Source organism: Nerophis ophidion, linkage group LG02 (assembly GCF_033978795.1).
Source record: "Nerophis ophidion isolate RoL-2023_Sa linkage group LG02, RoL_Noph_v1.0, whole genome shotgun sequence".
Taxonomy (NCBI): Eukaryota; Metazoa; Chordata; class Actinopteri; order Syngnathiformes; family Syngnathidae; genus Nerophis; species Nerophis ophidion.
Genome location: NC_084612.1, coordinates 47,091,281 through 47,110,922, shown reverse-complemented (window position 1 = coordinate 47,110,922; position 19,642 = coordinate 47,091,281). Strand labels below are relative to the sequence as shown.

Here is a 19,642-nt window from a genome sequence, read left to right as displayed (position 1 = left end):
AGGAACCACCACCCCGGTCTGCCAATCCATAGGTACCGCCCCCGATGTCCACGCGATGCTGCAAAGTCTTGTCAACCAAGACAGCCCCACAGCATCCAGAGCCTTAAGGAACTCCGGGCGGATCTCGTCCACCCCTGGGGCCTTGCCACCGAGGAGCTTTTTAACTACCTCAGCGACCTCAGCCCCAGAAATAGGAGAGTCCACCACAGATTCCCCAGGCACTGCTTCCTCATAGGAAGACGTGTTGGTGGGATTGAGGAGGTCTTCGAAGTATTCCTTCCACCTATCCACAACATCCGCAGTCGAGGTCAGCAGAACACCATCCGCACCATACACGGTGTTGATGGTGCACTGCTTCCCCTTCCTGAGGCGGCGGACGGTGGTCCAGAATCGCTTCGAAGCCGTCCGGAAGTCGTTTTCCATGGCTTCCCCGAACTCTTCCCATATCCGAGTTTTTGCCTCCGCGACCGCTGAAGCTGCACACCGCTTGGCCTGTCGGTACCTGTCCACTGCCTCCGGAGTCCTATGAGCCAAAAGGACCCGATAGGACTCCTTCTTCAGCTTGACGGCATCCCTCACCGCTGGTGTCCACCAAGGGGTTTTAGGATTGCCGCCCCGACAGGCACCAACTACCTTGCGGCCACAGCTCCGATCTGCCGCCTCGACAATAGAGGTGCGGAACATGGTCCACTCGGACTCAATGTCCAGCACCTCCCTCGTGACATGTTCAAAGTTCTTCCGGAGGTGGGAATTGAAACTTTGTCTGACAGGAGACTCTGCCAGACGTTCCCAGCAGACCCTCACAATGCGTTTGGGCCTCCCAGGTCTGTCCGGCATCCTCCCCCACCATCGCAGCCAACTCACCACCAGGTGGTGATCGGTAGAAAGCCCCGCCCCTCTCTTCACCCGAGTGTCCAAAACATGAGGCCGCAAATCCGATGACACAACTACAAAGTCGATCATGGAACTGCGGCCTAGGGTGTCCTGGTGCCAAGTGCACATATGGACACCCTTATGTTTGAACATGGTGTTTGTTATCGACAAACTGTGACGAGCACAAAAGTCCAATAACAAAACACCACTCGGGTTCAGATGCGGGCGGCCATTCTTCCCAATCACGCCTCTCCAGGTTTCACTGTCGTTGCCAACGTGAGCGTTGAAGTCTCCCAGTAGGACAAGGGAATCACCCGGGGGAGCACTTTCCAGTACTCCCTCGAGTGTTCCCAAAAAGGGTGGGTACTCTGAACTGCTGTTTGGTGCATAAGCACAAATAACAGTCAGGACCCGTCCCCCCACCCGAAAGCGGAGGGAGGCTACCCTTTCGTCCACCGGGTTGAACTCCAACGTACAGGCTTTGAGCCGGGGGGAAACAAGAATTGCCACCCCGGCCCGTCGCCTCTCACTGCCGGCAACGCCAGAGTGGAAGAGGGTCCAATCCCTCTCGAGAGAAGTGGTTCCAGAGCCCTTGCTGTGCGTCGAAGTGAGTCCGACTATATCCAGCCGGAATTTCTCGACTTCGCGCACTAGCTCAGGCTCTTTCCCCCCCAGGGACGTGACGTTCCACGTCCCAAGAGCTAGCTTCTGTAGCCGAGGATCGTACCGCCAAGTGCCCTGCCTTCGGCTGTCGCCCAGCTCACAATGCACCCGACCTCTATGGCCCCTGCTATGGGTGGTGAGACCATTGGAGGGGTGACCCACGTTGCCTCTTCGGGCTGTGCCCGGCCGGGCCCCATGGGAACAGGCCCGGCCACCAGGCGCTCGCCATCGTGCCCCACCTCCGGGCCTGGCTCCAGATGGGGGCCCCGGTGACCCGCGTCCGGGCGAGGGAAATCTGGGTCCATGGTTTTTCATCTTCATAAAGGTCTTCGAGCTGCTCTTTGTCTGACCCCTCACCTAGAACCTGTTTGCCTTGGGAGACCCTACCAGGGGGCTTTATGCCCCCGGACAACATAGCTCCTAGGATCATTGGGACACGCAAACTCCTCTACCACGATAAGGTTGCAGCATAATATATATATATATATATATATATCCATCCATCCATCCATTTTCTACCGCTTATTCCCTTTTCGATATATATATATGTATATATATATATATATATTATATATATATATATATATATATATATATATATATAAAGACATGCACCTGGGGATAGGTTGATTGGCAACACTAAATTGGCCCTAGTGTGTGAATGTGAGTGTGAATGTTGTCTGTCTATCTGTGTTGGCCCTGTGATGAGGTGGCGACTTGTCCAGGGTGTACCCCGCCTTCCGCCCGATTGTAGCTGAGATAGGCGCCAGCGCCCCCCGCGACCCCGAAAGGGAATAAGCGGTAGAAAATGGATGGATGGATATATATATATATATATATATATATATATACAAACCCCATTTCCATATGAGTTGGGAAATTGTGTTAGATGTAAATATAAATGGAATACAATAATTTGTAAATCCTTTTCAACCCAAATTCAATTGAATGTACTACAAAGACAAGATATTTGATGTTCCAACTCATAAACTTTTTTTTTTTTGCAAATAATTATTAACTTAGAATTTCATGACTGCAACACGTGCCAAAGTAGTTGGGAAAGGGCATGTTCACCACTGCGTTACATCACCTTTTCTTTTAACAACACTCAATAAACGTTTGGGATCTGAAGAAAATAATTGTTGAAGCTTTGAAAGTGGAATTATTTCCCTTTCTTGTTTTATGTAGAGTTTCATGTAGAGTTTCAGTCGTTTAACAGTTCGGGGTCTCCGCTGTCGTATTTTACGCTTCATAATGCGCTACACATTTTCGATGGGAGACAGGTCTGGACTGCAGGCAGGCCAGGAAAGTACCCGCACTCTTTTTTTACAAAGCCACGCTGTTGTAACCTTTGTCTTGCTGAAATAAGCAGGGGTGTCCATGATAACGTTGCTCGGATGACAACATATGTTGCTCCAAAACCTGTATGGACCATTCAGCATTAATGGTGCCTTCATAAATGTGTAAGTTACCCATGCCTTGGGCACTAATACGCCCCCATACCATCACAGATGCTGGTTTTTGAACTTTGCGCCAATAACAATCCGAATGTTTATTTTCCTTTTTGTTCTGGAGGACACCACGTCCTCTGTTTCCAAATATAATTTGAAATGTGGACTCGTCAGACCACAGAACACCTTTCCACTTTGCATCAGTCTGTCTTGGATGAGCTCGGGCCCAGCCAAGCCGGCGGCGTTTCAGGATATTGTTAATAATTGGGTTTGGCTTTGCATAGTCGAGTTTTAACTTGCACTTACAGATGTAGCGACCAACTGTAGTTACTGACAGTGGTTTTATGAAGTGTTCCTGAGCCCATGAGTCCGTAATATCGTCGCTTACGTGCAGGGATTTCTCCAGATTCTCTGAACTTTTTGATGATTTTACGGACCGTGGATGGTAAAATCCCTAAACTCCTTGCAATAGCTCGTTGAGAAATGTTGTTCTAAAACTATTCGACAATTTGCTTCCAAATTGGTGACCCTCACCCCATCCTTGTTTGTGAATTACTTTGCATTTCATGGAAGCTGCTTTTATACCCAAACATGGCACCCAACTGTTCCCAATTAGCCTGCACACCTGTGGGATGTTCCATATAAGTGTTTGATGAGCATTTCTCAACTTTAGCAGTATTTATTGCCACCTTTCCCAATTCTTTGTCACGTGTTGGTGGCATCAAATTCTAAAGTTAATGATTATTTGCAAAAACAAAAATGTTTATCAGTTTGAACATCAAATATGTTGTCTTTGTAGCATATTCAACTGAATATGGGTTGAAAATGATTTGCAAATCATTGTATTCCGTTTATATTTACATCTAACACAATTTCCCAACTCATGTGGAAACGGGGTTTGCATATATATATATATATATATATATATATATATATATATATATATATATATATATATATATATATATATATATATATATATATATATATATATATATATATATATGTCTTGATTGGATTATCCAGAGAATAGTGCTGAAAAAAATCACAAGACTACTTCATCTCTACAGAACTGTTTCATGAGGGGTTCCCTCAATCATCAGGAGATTGAGGGAACCCCTCATGAAACAGTTCTGTAGAGATGAAGTAGTCTTGTGATTTTTTCCCACACCTACATATATATATATATATATATATATATATATATAAAATATAAATATATACTGTATAGGCATTGTGATGAGGTGGCGACTTGTCCAGGGTGTATTCCGCCTTCCGCCCGATTGTAGCTGAGATAGACACCAGCGCCCCCTGCGACCCTAAAGGGAATAAGCGGTAGAAAATGGATGGATGGCTATAAATATGCCACCCGAACGCCTCCCTAGGGAGGTGTTTAGGGCACGTCCAACCGGTAGGAGGCCACGGGGAAGACCCAGGACACGTTGGGAAGACTATGTCTCCCGGCTGGCCTGGGAACGCCTCGGGATCCCCCGGGAAGAGCTAGACGAAGTGGCTGGGGAGAGGGAAGTCTGGGTTTCCCTGCTTAGGCTGTTGCCCCCGCGACCCGACCTCGGATAAGCGGAAGATGATGGATGGATGGGCTATAACTATATATGTATGTATATATATATATATATATATATATATATATATATATATATATATATATATATATATATATATATATATATATATATATATATATATATATATGTATATATATATATATATATATATAAATATATATATATATATATATATATATATATATATATATATATATATATATATATATATATATATATATATATGTATGTATACCGTATTACCTTGAATTGCCGCCGGGCATGTAATATGCGCCTGCCTTGAATTACTGCTGGGTCTAACTCGCTTCCCAAAATTATTAGCGCATGCTTACTATTACCGCCGGGTACAATTTGTGACGTCAGAAGTAATGCTTTTCAAAATGGCTGAGTTTTTTTAACTTGTACTATGTGTAAACCAGGGGTCTTGTTCAACAGCCATACAGATCACACTGAAGGTTGTGATATAAAACAACTTTAACACTCTTACTAATATGCGCCACGTTGTGAACCCTAACCAAACAAGAATAACAAACACATTTCTGGAGAACATCGGCTCTGTAACACATTATAAACGTAACATAACAACCACCCAGAATGCCATGCATCCATGACTCTTACTGGCTGTATTACTGTATACCCCCCCACCCTCCGTGCGTCAGTTGAGGTGGGCGGGGTTGGGGGCGCGGGGTTTGGTGCTAGCGGGGTTTATAATACAGCCAGTAAGAGTCATAGATGCATGGCATGCTGGGTAATTGTTATGTTGCGTTTACAATGTGTTACAGAGCCGATGTTCTCCAGAAATGTGTTTGTTATTCTTGTTTGGTTAGGGTTCACAGTGTGGCGCATATAAGTAAGAGTGTTAAAGTTGTTTATATCACAACCCTCAGTGTAACCGGTATGGCTGTTGACCAAGTATGCCTTGCAATCTCGTACAAGAAGCAACGAAATGCATGCGTCTGGTCTGCACGCAGATATCATTGGTTTGAAGGCGGGCGCGATGACATGTTGTAGAGCAGAGGTCCCCAACCACCAGTGCTGAAAATGATAACCATAATAACGTTAATTTTATTAAATGTGCTTTTCATGATGGTATCCTTACATCACACGCAAGTTTTTACTGCATGCCATTGGTAAGCGCAGGGGTGAGAAGAGGTTTTCAAATTATTAGTGCTGGCTTACTTTTACCGCATGCCTTGAATAAGCGCAGGAGTGAGAAGAGGTTTTAAATTAGTTAGCGCCCCGACGGCTATTCAAGGAATGCACCATTTTAAGCGCCAGGCGAGAGTGAAGCCCTTTGAGTGACTTGTGATTAAGGGCTTTACAAATAAACTTTGATTGATTGATTGATTGATTGATTAATTGATTGATTGATTGATTGTACATATTACGGGTACAACACCAATAGAATTTTTTCAAAACTCCAATTCTCATCGACGTTTTTGATTGTTGTTGCAGAGGAAATCTAAAATCTCGGCTTCTCGCAAGCTCATGCTGAAGGTGAGTGTTCAGGTGGAAGTGTTCAGGGGCCCAGGAACAGGAAGTAAAGCAGCTGTGTCCCAGAGCTTGATGGTGGCCAGGGCCAAAGAGCATCTGGAGCAGGAGATGGTGGACAAGGAGGAGCAGAAGAAAAGCTACTTGGATGAAAAGGCTCCTGTGTTGGAGATCAACTCCATGAACTTAGAGGAGCTGCAGGTTCTTTATCTCCTCACTTGTTTGCAGTGCTCATGGCAGCTCCTTCATGTCTGCTCATGTCCACTCTAGAGACTCTGTGAGGACCTGCACTCCAAGATCCACTTGGTGGACGAGGAGCGCTACGACATTGAAGCCAAAGTCCAGCACAACACCAGAGAGGTACACAACAACGGAGAGGTACACAATACCAGAAAGGTACACAACACCAGAGAAGTACACAACACCAAAGAGGTCGTCGGCGATCACTGGAAACGAGTATGATTGTCCTCCTGTTGGTGGGATGGCCTTCAGGGGAACGCCTGTGCGTGGAATCTTTTAAAGTGGGGAGACTGGTGCACAGACAGCCAGCACACTGTCCTTGGCAAAGAGAAGGCCAGGGTCTAATTGTATTGAGATTAAGACAATTGGGGGCCCATCTTTGCTGCAGCCTTCTACCGCCTTTGTAAACTTTGTGGAGCTTCTATGCAACCATCATCCGCCCACTCCGCCGTTGAGGTCTTTGACAGAGGTACACCAGAGAGGTACACAACACCAGAGAGGTACACAATACCAGAGAGGTACACAAACACCAGACAGGTACACAACACCAGAGAGGTACACAACACCAGAGAGGTACATAAACACCAGAGAGGTAGACAGCACCAGAGAGGTACACAAACACCAGACAGGTACACAACACCAGAAAGGTACACAAACACCAGAGAGGTACACAACACCAGAGATGTACACAACACAAAAGAGGTACACAAACACCAGAGAGGTACACAAACACTAGAGAGGTACACAACACCAGACGTCAGTGTTTCATAACCAAGCGCTCCCTAGAGGCCCACCAACACACGTCAGTTGTGTAATAGACTTTTCCACCACTTGTGGCAGTAATGACATCATTATACAAACAGAGGAAGTCTGCAGCTAAAGCCAGACAAGTTTTTTCAGCACAAAAACTATGACTAAAGTGGTGAAACTTTATTTTGATTAGCATTTGAATTTTATTGACAGTTTAATTAACGAGCATTTATTGTTATTGTTATGGATACATAACTTAGTTACAATGCATACATGTTATTATACCCTAATCGGACAGTATGTAAAGTCATTAATATTTATAGTGTTATGGTTTGTTAGGGCCGATACAGATTGTTAGTAGTTAAGAAGGCCGATAACCGATATTTGGAGCTGATAATCATTTGCGGTAAGAGTGATTTAAACATGAATATTTACATAACGCCAAAAACAGTAAAGTTGTCACGTTGTGTAAATGGTAAATAAAAAGAGAATACAATGATTTGCAAATCCTATTCAACTTATATTCAATTGAATAGACTGCAAAGACAAGATGAGAAACTGAGAAACTTTGTTCTTTTTTTGCAAATATTAGCTCATTTGGAATTTGATGCCTGTGACAAGTTTCAAAAAAGCTAGCACAACTGGCCAAAAGAGTGAGAAAGTTGAGGAATGCTCATCAAAGACTTATTTGGAACATCCCACAGGTGAACAGACTAATTGGGAACAGGTGGGTGCCATGATTGGGTATAAAAGCAGCTTCCATGAAATGCTCACTCATTCACAAACAAGGACGGGGCGAGGCTCACCACTTTGTCAACAAATGCCTGAGCAAATTGTTTAATAACAACATTTCTTAATCAGCTATTGCAAGGAATATAGGGATTTCACCATCTACGCTCCGTAATATCATCAAAAGGTTCAGAGAATCTTGAGAAATCACTACACGTAGCCCATTTTATTACGCACTTTGGACCCCTCAGGCGGTACGGCACGTGTAAAGGATATCCCCACATGGGCTCAGGAACACTTCAGAAAACCACTGTCAGTAACTACAGTTGGTCGCTAGATCTGTCAGTGCAAGTTAAAACTCTACTATGCAAAGCCAAAGCCATTTATCAACAACAGCCAGAAACGTTTCGCTGGGCCGGAGCTTATCTAAGATGGACTGATGCAAAGTGGAAAAGTGTTTTGTGGTCTGACAAGTCCACAATTCAAATTGTTTTTGGAAACTGTGGACCAACGAGGAAAAGAATCAGGTTCAAAGTGTATAAGGCAGCATGTGTGATGGTATGGGGGTGTATTAGTGGCCAAGGCGGAGGTCATTAGCGCTGCCCTAGTGGCTCTCTGGTGCTTTTTTCAAAAATGTATGAAAAATTGAAAAAGATGAGAGGAAAAAAATATAAAACATATATTTTTTGTTTTGAATAGTTTCTGTAGGAGGACAAACATGACACAAACTTCCCTAATTGTTATAAAGCACACTGTTTTTATTAAACATTCAAATAAATGTGTTGTACTTGTATAGCGCTTTTCTACCTTCAAGGTACTCAAAGCGCTTTGACACTACTTCCACATTCACCCATTCACACACACATTCACACACTGATGGAGGGAGCTGCCATGCAAGGCGCTCACCAGCACCCATCAGGAGCAAGGGTGAAGTGTCTTCCTCAGTACACAACGGACGTGACGAGGTTGGTACTAGGTGGGAATTGAACCAGGAACCCTCGGGTTGCGCACGGTCACTCTGCCACTGCGCCACGACGTCCCTACTTCACTGATTCGAGTATTTGGCGAGCGCCGTTTTGTCCTAATAATTCTGGCGGTCCATGAACTCACCATAGTTTGTTTACATGTATAACTTTCTCCGACTTTCTTAGACATGTTTTATGCCACTTCTTTTGCAGTCTTATTTTGTCCACCAAACTTTTAATGTTGTGCATGAATGCACAAAGGTGAGTTTTGTTAATGTCATGAACTTGTGTGGAGTGATAATCAGACATTGAAAATGTGTGGTGCAATACGAAGGCTAAAATAGCAGACAGGAGAATGGTTGCAGCCTTAGTAATTATTATTATCAGCTTCAATAAGAAGGCTGTTGAATACTAAACACTGCCATCATATGTGTACAGTAGGGTTGTACGGTGTACTCATATAGTATGGTGGTACTAATGAATCCAATACAGTACTATACTCTGTTTGAAAAGTACCAGGTCCCCATTTAATTTTTAAACAAGCATGACGGCGCGTCGTCACATGGTGACATTGCTGGTTTTAGGAGCAGAGGATCAGGCAGACACAGGCAGGAGAATGGACCCATTTTGGTGTAAAAAGTAAAGATAAAGGTGAAACACCCTCAGGAAGAGCTGCTTTAAGACATGGCTAACATCCATCCACAGTCTTTTAGCTACTTCTAAATCACTAATCCTGGCCTCCATGCCAACAAAAAAAAAAAATGTTTCTTACGAGTACTATTATCACTGGAGGAGGAGGAATAGTTAAAGATGCATCACCACACACCGTAGGAGGATACAATAGCTCACTGCCATCCCAATGTAAACAAATGCCATGGGTGTATCTACACCTGACATTCACTATAATGATACCAAGTACAAGAGTCTAGTTGATACTACTATTGATATTTTTTTATTGTCACAAAATCTTTTTCCCTTTTTTTAAAATTCATATTATGTTTATAAAGTCAGTAAATACGTCCCTGGACACTTGAGAACTGAATATGACCAATGTATGATCCTGTAACTACTTGGTATCAAATCCATACCTTAATGTGTGGTATCATCCAAAACTAATGTCATGTATCAAAGAAGAGAAGAATAAGTGATTATTACATTTTAACAGAAGTGTAGATAGAACATGTTTAAACGGAAAACAGCGCAACGCCTACCCTTTACATCAGTATTTTATGTAGTGTGTCAATGGTACTTTAACTTTAACTTTAATTTTATTAGGTATTACCGTATTTCCTTGAATTGCCGCCGAGGCGCTAATTAATTTAAAACCTCTTCTCACTCCTACGCTTACCAAAGGCATGCGATAAAGGTAAGCATGCGCTAATTATTTTAAAACCTATTCTCACTCCGGCACTTACCAAAGGCATGCAGTAAACATTTGAGTGTGATGTAAGCTTGGACCTTAAATCCCACTGAATAGCTCTTAATCTTCTTCCTTTATGCGATTTCAAATTACCGGTATTGAAATCAGCCTCCTCCATTTTGAAAATGATGACAGAGACGTGTCACTCGTGACGTCACGAGTTTGACCAGGCGGTAATACTAAGCATGCGCTAATTATTTTGCGATGCGAGTTTGACCCGTCAGTAATTCAAGGCAGGCCCATACTATATGCCCTGCGGCAATTCAAGGAAATACGGTATATTTTAATGTATGATCCTGCAACTACTTGATATTGGATCCATACCTAAATGTGTGGTAACGTCCAAAACAAATGTAAAGTATCAAAGAAGAGAAGAATAAGTTATTATTACATTTTAACAGAAGTTTAGATAGAACATGTTAAAACAGAAAATGAGCAGATATTAACAGTAAATGAACAAGTAGATTAATAATCCACTTTTTACAGTTTGTCCCTCAAAATAATAGGTGTCTAAATGACACAATATGTTACTGCATACGTCAGCAGACTAATTAGGAGCCGTTGTTTGTTTACTTACTACTAAAAGACAAGTTGTCTAGTATGTTCAACATTTTATTTAAGGACTAAATGACAATGATAAACATATGTTTCATGTACACTAACATTTTTTGTTACAAAAGAGACAATAATGAAATTTTTTGTGGTCTCCTCTATTTGGAAAATTATCAAAAAACATTTTGGTACCGGTACCAAAATATTGGTATGGGGACAACACTAGTGTACAGTATATGTTGTATCTACTAATTTACTTATAAATAAATATAATAAATGGCGTTTTTCTACCTTCAATGTACTCAAAGCGCTTTGACACTACTTCCACATTTACCCATTCACACACACATTCACACACTGATGGAGGGAGCTGCCATGCAAGGCGCTAACCAGCACCCATCAGGAGCAAGGGTGAAGTGTCTTGCTCAGGACACAACGGACGTGACGAGGTTGGTACTAGGTGGGGATTTAACCAGGAACCCACTCTTCCACTGCGCCACACCGTTATGTTGTAGTTGTACACATTGTAATTAATGTAAATAAAAAGGCAGCTGCAGATCTGGATCAACATGTCCAGTTGTTTGAGAGGATATTTGATTCGTATTAATGTTCTAATCCGCCTGACCTAAGCCTTGATGATGATCTTTGTGATGAACATGTTTTCATATCTTTGACAAGGTTGTAAACTAAGTATGATTATTAAATATGATTACTATCAGGAGCAATATGACTCATCCAGTGTTAATATTGGAGTAGACCGGGTGCTTACTGTAGTGCAAAGTCTGGCCCCAAAATCAAACAGGTTAAGAACCTTTAATCCCATGCGGTGATATGAATATGTGTGGACTGATGTGGTCCTCAGATCCAAGACCTGAACATCAAGGTGCTGGACTTACGAGGCAAGTTTAAGAGACCCAGCCTTCGACGGGTGAGGGTCTCTGCAGACGCCATCCTCCACTCCCTGCTGGGTTCCAAGCACAAGGTGTCCTTGGACCTGCGAGCCAACCTCAAGTCGGTGAAGAAGGAAGATGTGGAGAAGGTCTGTGGAAAGATGGATGCCAATCACAGGTGGTCTTCTCACCCTCTGTGCTCCTCAGGAAAAAACAGTGGAGGTGGGCGACTGGAGGAAGAACGTGGAGGCCATGTCAGGGATGGAGGGCCGCAAAAAGATGTTTGACGCAGCCAAGGGCCCCGCCCAGTGATACCCCGCCTAGTGAAGATGCACTAAACTCCTGACTCAGCATGTCTGCATTGCATGTCATATTTTATTTACCACACTGCCCTTGTAATTTGTACCACCTGATGATTCTCCCTCATATAACTGAGTGTTATTCCACCATATATTTGTATGCCAAGGAACTAAAATGTACAAATGCTGTCGAATTCATTGTATTCTCTTTTTTATTTATTTTTTTACCAAAAAAGTGTCCAACACATGGATCTGCAGGCCTCCAATTTGGACTTTTTCCGGTCAAGGAAAGAGTTGCCTTAAAGGTTAGGACACAAAGGCAAACATTATTTTATTTCAATTTAGAGTCGGACACGTTTCCAGTGAGGATTGGACTCCGCCAAGGCTCACCTTTGTCGCTGATTCTGTTCATAACTTTTATGGACAGAATTTCTAGGTTGCAGTCAGGGCGTTTAGGGGTTTCGGTTTGGTGGCTGCAAGATTAGGTCTCTGCTTTTTGCAGATGATTTGGTCCTGATGGTTTCATCTGGCCAAGGTCTTCAGCTCACACTGGATCGGTTCGCAGTGTGAAGCAACTGCGACGGGAATCAGCACCTACAACTCCGAGTCCATGGTTCTCGCCCAGGAAAGGGGGGAGTGCCATCTCCAAGTTGGGGAGGAGATCTTGCCCCAAGTAGAGGAGTTCATGTACCTCTGAGTCTTGTTCGTGAGTGGGAGGAGAATGGATCGTGAGATCGACAGGCAGATCGGTGCGGCGTCTTCAGTAACACGGACGCTGTATCGATCCGTTGTGGTGAAGAAGGAGCTGAGCCGGAAGGCAAAGCTCTCAATTTGCCGGTCGATCTACATTCCCAAACTCACCTATGGTCATGAGCTTTAGGTCATGACTGAAGAGACAAGATCACGGGTACAAGCGGACATAAAAAGTTTCTTCTGGCGGGTGGTGTGTCTCTCCCTTAGAGATAGGGTGAGAAGCTGTGTCATCCAGGGGGAGCTCAAAGTAAAGCCGCTGCTCCTCCACATGGAGAGGAGCCAGATGAGGTGATTCAGGCATCTGGTCAGGATGCCACCTTAATGCCTCCCTAGCGAGGTATTTCGGGCACGTCCGACCAGTAGGAGGCCATGGGGAAGACCCAGGACGCGTTGGGAAGAGTATGTCTCCCGCCTGGCCTGGGAAGGCCCGGGGATCCCTCGGGAGGAGCTGGACGAAGTGGCTGGGGAGAGGAAAGGCTGGGCCTCGCTGCTTAGGCTGGTGCCCCCGCTACCCCAACTCGGATAAGTGGAGGAAAATGGATGGCTGTGTTCTGTAATTTGAAGTGAAATTGTTGTAGGCTGAAATGATTTAAATGTTCTTTTTGACTTTGAAACTCAATCATTGAAGATTTGTGCTACGTTGTCTGACGTTGTTATTGTTAACACTCAGTACATTTCTGTGTACTAAATGAGTCGAATTTGTCAAATAATTGACTTTCTTCTATTTTCCCAGCCACATGTGAAGTTCTAGTTTCCATGTTCCTATCTCTAATGTGACTGATACGTCGGGTGCCACCTGTACACTAGAGGGGTGACGGTGGTCATTTCAGCTATGTTAGATGTTAATACAGTCGAAGAAAAAAATTACTATATACTGATAAACGAGTGTTAGATATGGAGCATGAAAGTTAGTAACAGATAAATTTAACAAAATCTCTGTTTTGTTGAACTGTTTGACTATCCATCCATTTACTACCGCTTGCCCCTTTTGGGGCCGCGTCCGGTTGAGGACGAGGCACAGGGGAAGAAAGAGACAACCAGCCCCAACAGGTGAGAGACTACACCCCATACAGGCAGAAAAAAGACAGGATGCCACACCCCGAGGGGCCCAAAGACCTCCCCGGACATTTACCGTATTCTTACGGTAAATGTTTTTTTCCTTTAAAAGGGTCGTCCAATTAAGTTAGATTTACCATGTATTCTAGACTATAGAGCACACCTGTATAAAAGCCACATCTATACATTTTACAAGAATAAAATAAGTCACAGATATATACCTTTTTTATATATAAAAATAAATGTATATATATATACATATATATATATATGTATACATATATATATATATGTATACATATATATATATATATATATGTGTGTAAATATAAACGGAATACAATGATTTGCAAATCCCTTTCATCCCATATTCAATTGAATGCACTACAAAGACAAGATATTTGATGTTCAAACTCATAAACTTAATTTTTTAGCAAATAATAATTGACTTAGAATTTCATGGCTGCAACACGTGCCAAAGTAGTTGGGAAAGGGCATGTTCACCACTCTGTTACATCACCTTTTCTTTTAGCAACACTATAAAAAACTATATATACAAAAAATGTGGGGGAGGGGGGGTGTATACACTATGTAGATGACACTAAATATATACACACTATAACCAAATATAAATATATATACGCTTTAACTGTGACGACCGGGTCGCATCGTGATGCGGGGTTTGTTCTCCCAGGAATGCAGATCGGGCTTCTGACACAGCGTGCAGGTAAGAAATAATTTATTTAAGAAATTAATTATTATACGGGAACAAACAAAAACGTGCTCATAGCACGGAAGGCAAAACTAAAGGGATTAGTGTGGGAGCTAGCAAGTAAAAAGCCTAGCGTGAAAGCTAGCAGGTACAGAACAGGAAACAATGTCATCATCTGTTGTATGAAAACACACTAGGAAGCCAGAACCAAGTGAGGCCAGGGCAAGGACTAAATAGCCCTCTGATTAGTGCCCGGGCAACAGGTGCGCGTCCCGAACACTAACCAGAGGCAGGTGAATGTAATTTTCCGTCATGGCAACTGAGACACACAAACTCAAAAGGTGCGGAAAACACAAGTAAACGTAAATAAACTATGATCTGGGCAGCGGATCATAACAATAACCCAGCCAGCCATCCATTTCCTACCGCTTATCCCCTTTTGGGGTAGCGGGGGGCGCTGGCGCCTATCTCAGCTACAATCGGGCGAAAGGTGGGGTACACCCTGGACAAGTCGCCACCTCATCTCAGGGCCAACACAGATAGACAGACAACATTCACACTCACATTCACACACTAGGGCCACATACAAATATATATACATTATAATCACATATAAATATATATACATTATAACCACATATAAATATATATAAACCACATATAAATAAATATAAACTATAACCACATATAAATATGTATACACTATAACTACATATAAATATATATAAACCACATAAGAATATATATAAACTATAACCACATATAAATATATATATACACTATAACCACATATAAATATATATAGACCAAATATAAATATATATATATACACTATAACCACATATAAATATATATAAACCACATCTAAAAATATATAAACCACATCTAAAAATATATACAATATAACCACATATAAATATATACAAACCACATGTAAATATATACAGACTATAACCACATATAAATATATATAGACTATAACTACATATAAATATATATAAACCAAATATAAATATATATATATACACTATAACCACATATAAATATATATAAACCACATGTAAAAATATATAAACCACATATAAAAATATATACAATATAACCACATTTAAATACATACAAACCACATATAAATATATACAGACTATAACCACATATGAATATATAAAGACTATAACCACATATAAATATATATAGACTATAACTACATATAAATATATATAAACCACATATAAATATATATATATTGATCAGCTAGCCAGCGGCAGTTCCTGGAAACGAGAAGCAGCAAGCAACAGGCATGCAAGAAAAGCAAGCAGCAGACAGGCATGCAATTATGCTATCCAAGGATGGCTGCACTAGACACATTACATCACCCTGCGGTTCATACCCGCTAGCCCCATAAATATATATATATATATATATATATATATATATACACACACTATAACCACATATAAATATATATACACCACATATTAATATATATAGACTTTAACTACATCTAAATATATATAGACTAGAACCACATATAAATATATACAGTATACACTATAACCACGTATGAATACAGTGTATATATACACTAAAACCTAGGGCTGGGCGATACATCGATATACTGAATGTATCGCAGGTTTGTATACAGAAAATGACTATATGGTGATATTGGAGTATACATTCTCACGCAGTTGCTTTTAGCTGCGGGCATTACACTACAAGATCTCCTCGCTCTTTCTTGTCTCTCTTTCTCACAGATAGCAAGCGCACCTTCTTACATACGTCACATACTTTCACGTCATACGTTACATACGTATACGCCCTCGCGGAGTAGAGAGGTAGCAGTATGGGTAACGTTAGCTGTGGTGCGAGTGGTAATACGAGAGAAAGAAGTTGCAAATCTGGTAACAAATAGAGGAAGAATTAGTTCCCAAGAAAATCAGCAGGGTGTCCATCGTCTGGCGGTGGTTTGGCTTCAAGTGGGAATATGTCGAAAAGACAACCGTAACTTGTCAAGTGTTCGGCAAAAGCGTTGCTACAAAAAGTAGCAGCACTGCTAATATGTAGCATTATTTGAAAAGTCACCAGCTATAGAATGAAGAGTTCTTGAAACTCTGCATGTCAACATCTTCATTTGGTGCCACACCGACAAAATGCCCAGGCAACCGTTTCCACATCAACAACGTATGAACAAAATAGTCAACAACAGAAGGAGATAACGTCCGCAGTAACCTACCACATAGAGAATTGATTTCCTATTCTTGTATGCCGTGGCCTGCTGGGACAGCGGGCTAAGAGCGAGGGACGCTAACAGAATAGAATAGAGTTTTTTATTGTCATTATTGCAATGAACAGGTTCAAAGAACAACGAAATTGGAGCAGCTCCTCCTAAGGTGCATATACAATATGGTAGTATAAATTTAAAAAAATAAATAAAATAAATAAATAAATTAAAAAAAAATTAAAAAAAAAAGATAGAGATGACAGATGTATCTATGTATACATACATAAAACATTATTTCACATTGTAGTCCAAAAAAATAGAAAAACATTTAAACATTACACATGAGGACATGATGGACATATGGACACTCAGTGCCTGTTTCGTGCTATATGGCCTTTTCTAAATATCTCGATATTTTTAGTCCATGTCACGATACACCATATATATGTGAATATTTTGCCTTACACCAGACTGGACAAGCTGGTAGAGAAGGCTAGTAACATGGTTGGCATGGAGCTGGACTCTCTGGCGGTGGCGTCAGAGAGGAGAAGTCTAGCAAAACTCCAAGCCATTAGGGACAACACCTCCCACCCACTACACTCGGACCTCGCGGAGAGAATGAGCACGTTCAGTGGAAGGCTCAGACTCCCAAAATGCAACACGGAACGACACAGGAGGTCCTTCATACCGACAGCCATCAGACTGTATAATGCATATGTTCCTTCTTTACTGCACTTAAATGTAGAATATATGTAGAGAATATATTTATCATATTCATATTATATATATAATATATGTCATATATTATTTATTATGATTATTGTTTATTGTGAGTGAACTGTGGTGCTGAATTTCCCCCAGGGATCAATAAAGTACTTTCTACTCTATTCTATCTATTATGCAGCTCATTTTTATTTGACAGTTATTGAAATATCTCGTGTGACATCATACACAAAAGTGCACTTTATTTGTTTTAAACTATTGTAGTGGCGTTCTGTACAAAAATTGTACTTTAATTTAGTGTTGTTTTGATATGTCATCTTAGTGACATCATGCACACAAATGCACTCATACCTTGTTTTAAAATGTCTCTGACGATCTTGCACTGTCTGTTTTGAAATGACATGAATGTTTGTGCCACTGCTTAATAACTGTTTAATAAATACACTTTCGCTAAATTGACTTAGTTGTGATTTCCAAGTAGCATATATTAATGCAGTATGAAGAAGAATGTTTTAATGTAGACACAAAGAAACATCATACTGCTGTGATTATATGCATCAAGTGTTCATTCAAGTGTAAGGCAAAATATTCACATATATATGGTGTATCGTGACATGGCCTAAAAATATCGAGATATTTAGAAAAGGCCATATCGCCCAGCCCTAACTATAACCAAACATAATTATATATCGTATTTCCTTGTATTTCCGCAGGGCATAAAGTATGTGCTTGCCTTGAATTACTACCGGGTCAAACTCGCTTCGCAAAATAATTAGCGCATGCTTAGTATTACCGCCTGGTCAAACTCATGACGTCACGAGTGACACTTCCCCTGTCATCATTTTCAAAATGGAGGAGGCTGATTTCAATACCGGTAATTTGAAATCACATAAAAAGAAGAAGATTAAAAGCTATTCAGTAAGATTTAAGGTCCAAGCTTACATAATACTAACATTTTTACTGCATGCCTTTGGTAAGTGCCAGAGTGAGAAGAGGTTTTAAAATAATTAGCGCATGCTTACTTTTACTTTTACCGCATGCCTTTGGTAAGCGCAGGAGTGAGAAGAGGTTTTAAACTAATTAGCGCCCCGGCGGCTATTCAAGGAAATACAGTATACACTAAAACCACATATAAATATATACACACTATAAGCACATATAAATACATACAAACTATAACCACATATACACACTATAACCACACATATGTATATACAGTATGTATGTATATCAAGGGTATAACGGTACGTGTATCTGTATTGAACCGTTTCGGTACAGGGGTTTCGGTTTGGTTCGAAGGTGTACCGAACGACACGGACATATTAAGTAGCGCACTGCACGTTGTGTAAACAGTGCACACCGAGGCACCATGAATAAATTTACGTGGACCCCGATATAAACAAGTTGAAAAACTTATTAGGGTGTTACCATTTAATGGTCAATTGTACGGAATATGTACTGTACTGTGCAATCTACAAATAAAAGTTTCAATCAATCTAAAAAGCAACAACATACGGCATGCTAGCAACGACTGGGCTATGATAGACTGACCACACCTCCTCTTTTCACGGATATGTCCTCTTTGCGGAGCTGTCCAGGTGGAGTTTCTTATATGCCTCGAATGTCCAGCATTTTGAATTAGGGTGGCGTGTATTTTCAATGTACGTTCAGGGTTAAGAAGGGGTTAAAAACAAACAAAAAAGTGGTGCACGCAGTGTAACATTCGTGAGGGCGGGGCAGAGACAGAGAGAGCGAGAGAGTTATGATAAACGCGCATGCGTTGCCAGGCTCTGCTTTTTATCCATTGATTAATCAGATTACATTTTTTATTATCTATAGCAGGGGTCAATCAATCAATCAATCAATGTTTATTTATATAGCCCTAAATCACAAATGTCTCAAAGGACTGTACAAACCATTACGACTACGACATCCTTGGAAGAACCCACAAAAGGGCAAGGAAAACTCACATCCAGTTGGCAGGGAGAATTCACATCCAGTGGGACGCCAGTGACAATGCTGACTATGAGAAACCTTGGAGAGGACCTCAGATGTAGGCAACCCCCCCCCCCCCCCTCTAGGGGTTGTCAAAAGTTTGCCCCGTAGGCCATTTGCGGCCCACAGCTAATGTTTTAAAGGCCCACGGCACATTCAAAAAATAATATTAAAATAAACAAAAACATAAACAAAAGGGAAATAAAAAAGTGTTAAGGCAAAATGTAATTTAGAAAAAGTTGCAACATTGACTAATAAAACAAAGCTGTTTTT

The 19,642-nt window shown here is 41.4% G+C and overlaps 1 protein-coding gene across 3 annotated transcripts in view; it reads left to right on the top strand.

Moving 5' to 3' along the window:
• The window catches only part of LOC133541725 (troponin I, slow skeletal muscle-like), a 47,582-nt gene extending 35,479 nt beyond the window's left edge, over positions 1 to 12,103 (top strand). For 2 of the 3 annotated variants that reach the window (XM_061885288.1, XM_061885295.1), the window contains exons 3-7: positions 6,029 to 6,070; positions 6,134 to 6,265; positions 6,335 to 6,424; positions 11,583 to 11,759; positions 11,818 to 12,103. In XM_061885288.1, coding sequence (XP_061741272.1) covers positions 6,029 to 6,070; positions 6,134 to 6,265; positions 6,335 to 6,424; positions 11,583 to 11,759; positions 11,818 to 11,922 — 546 coding nt within the window. In that variant the 3' untranslated portion in view covers positions 11,923 to 12,103. Of the gene's footprint in view, positions 1 to 1,943; positions 1,994 to 6,028; positions 6,071 to 6,133; positions 6,266 to 6,334; positions 6,425 to 11,582; positions 11,760 to 11,817 lie in introns of those variants that run through there. The other variant, XM_061885299.1, reaches the window with a different exon arrangement.
• Positions 12,104 to 19,642: the final 7,539 nt, after the last annotated feature.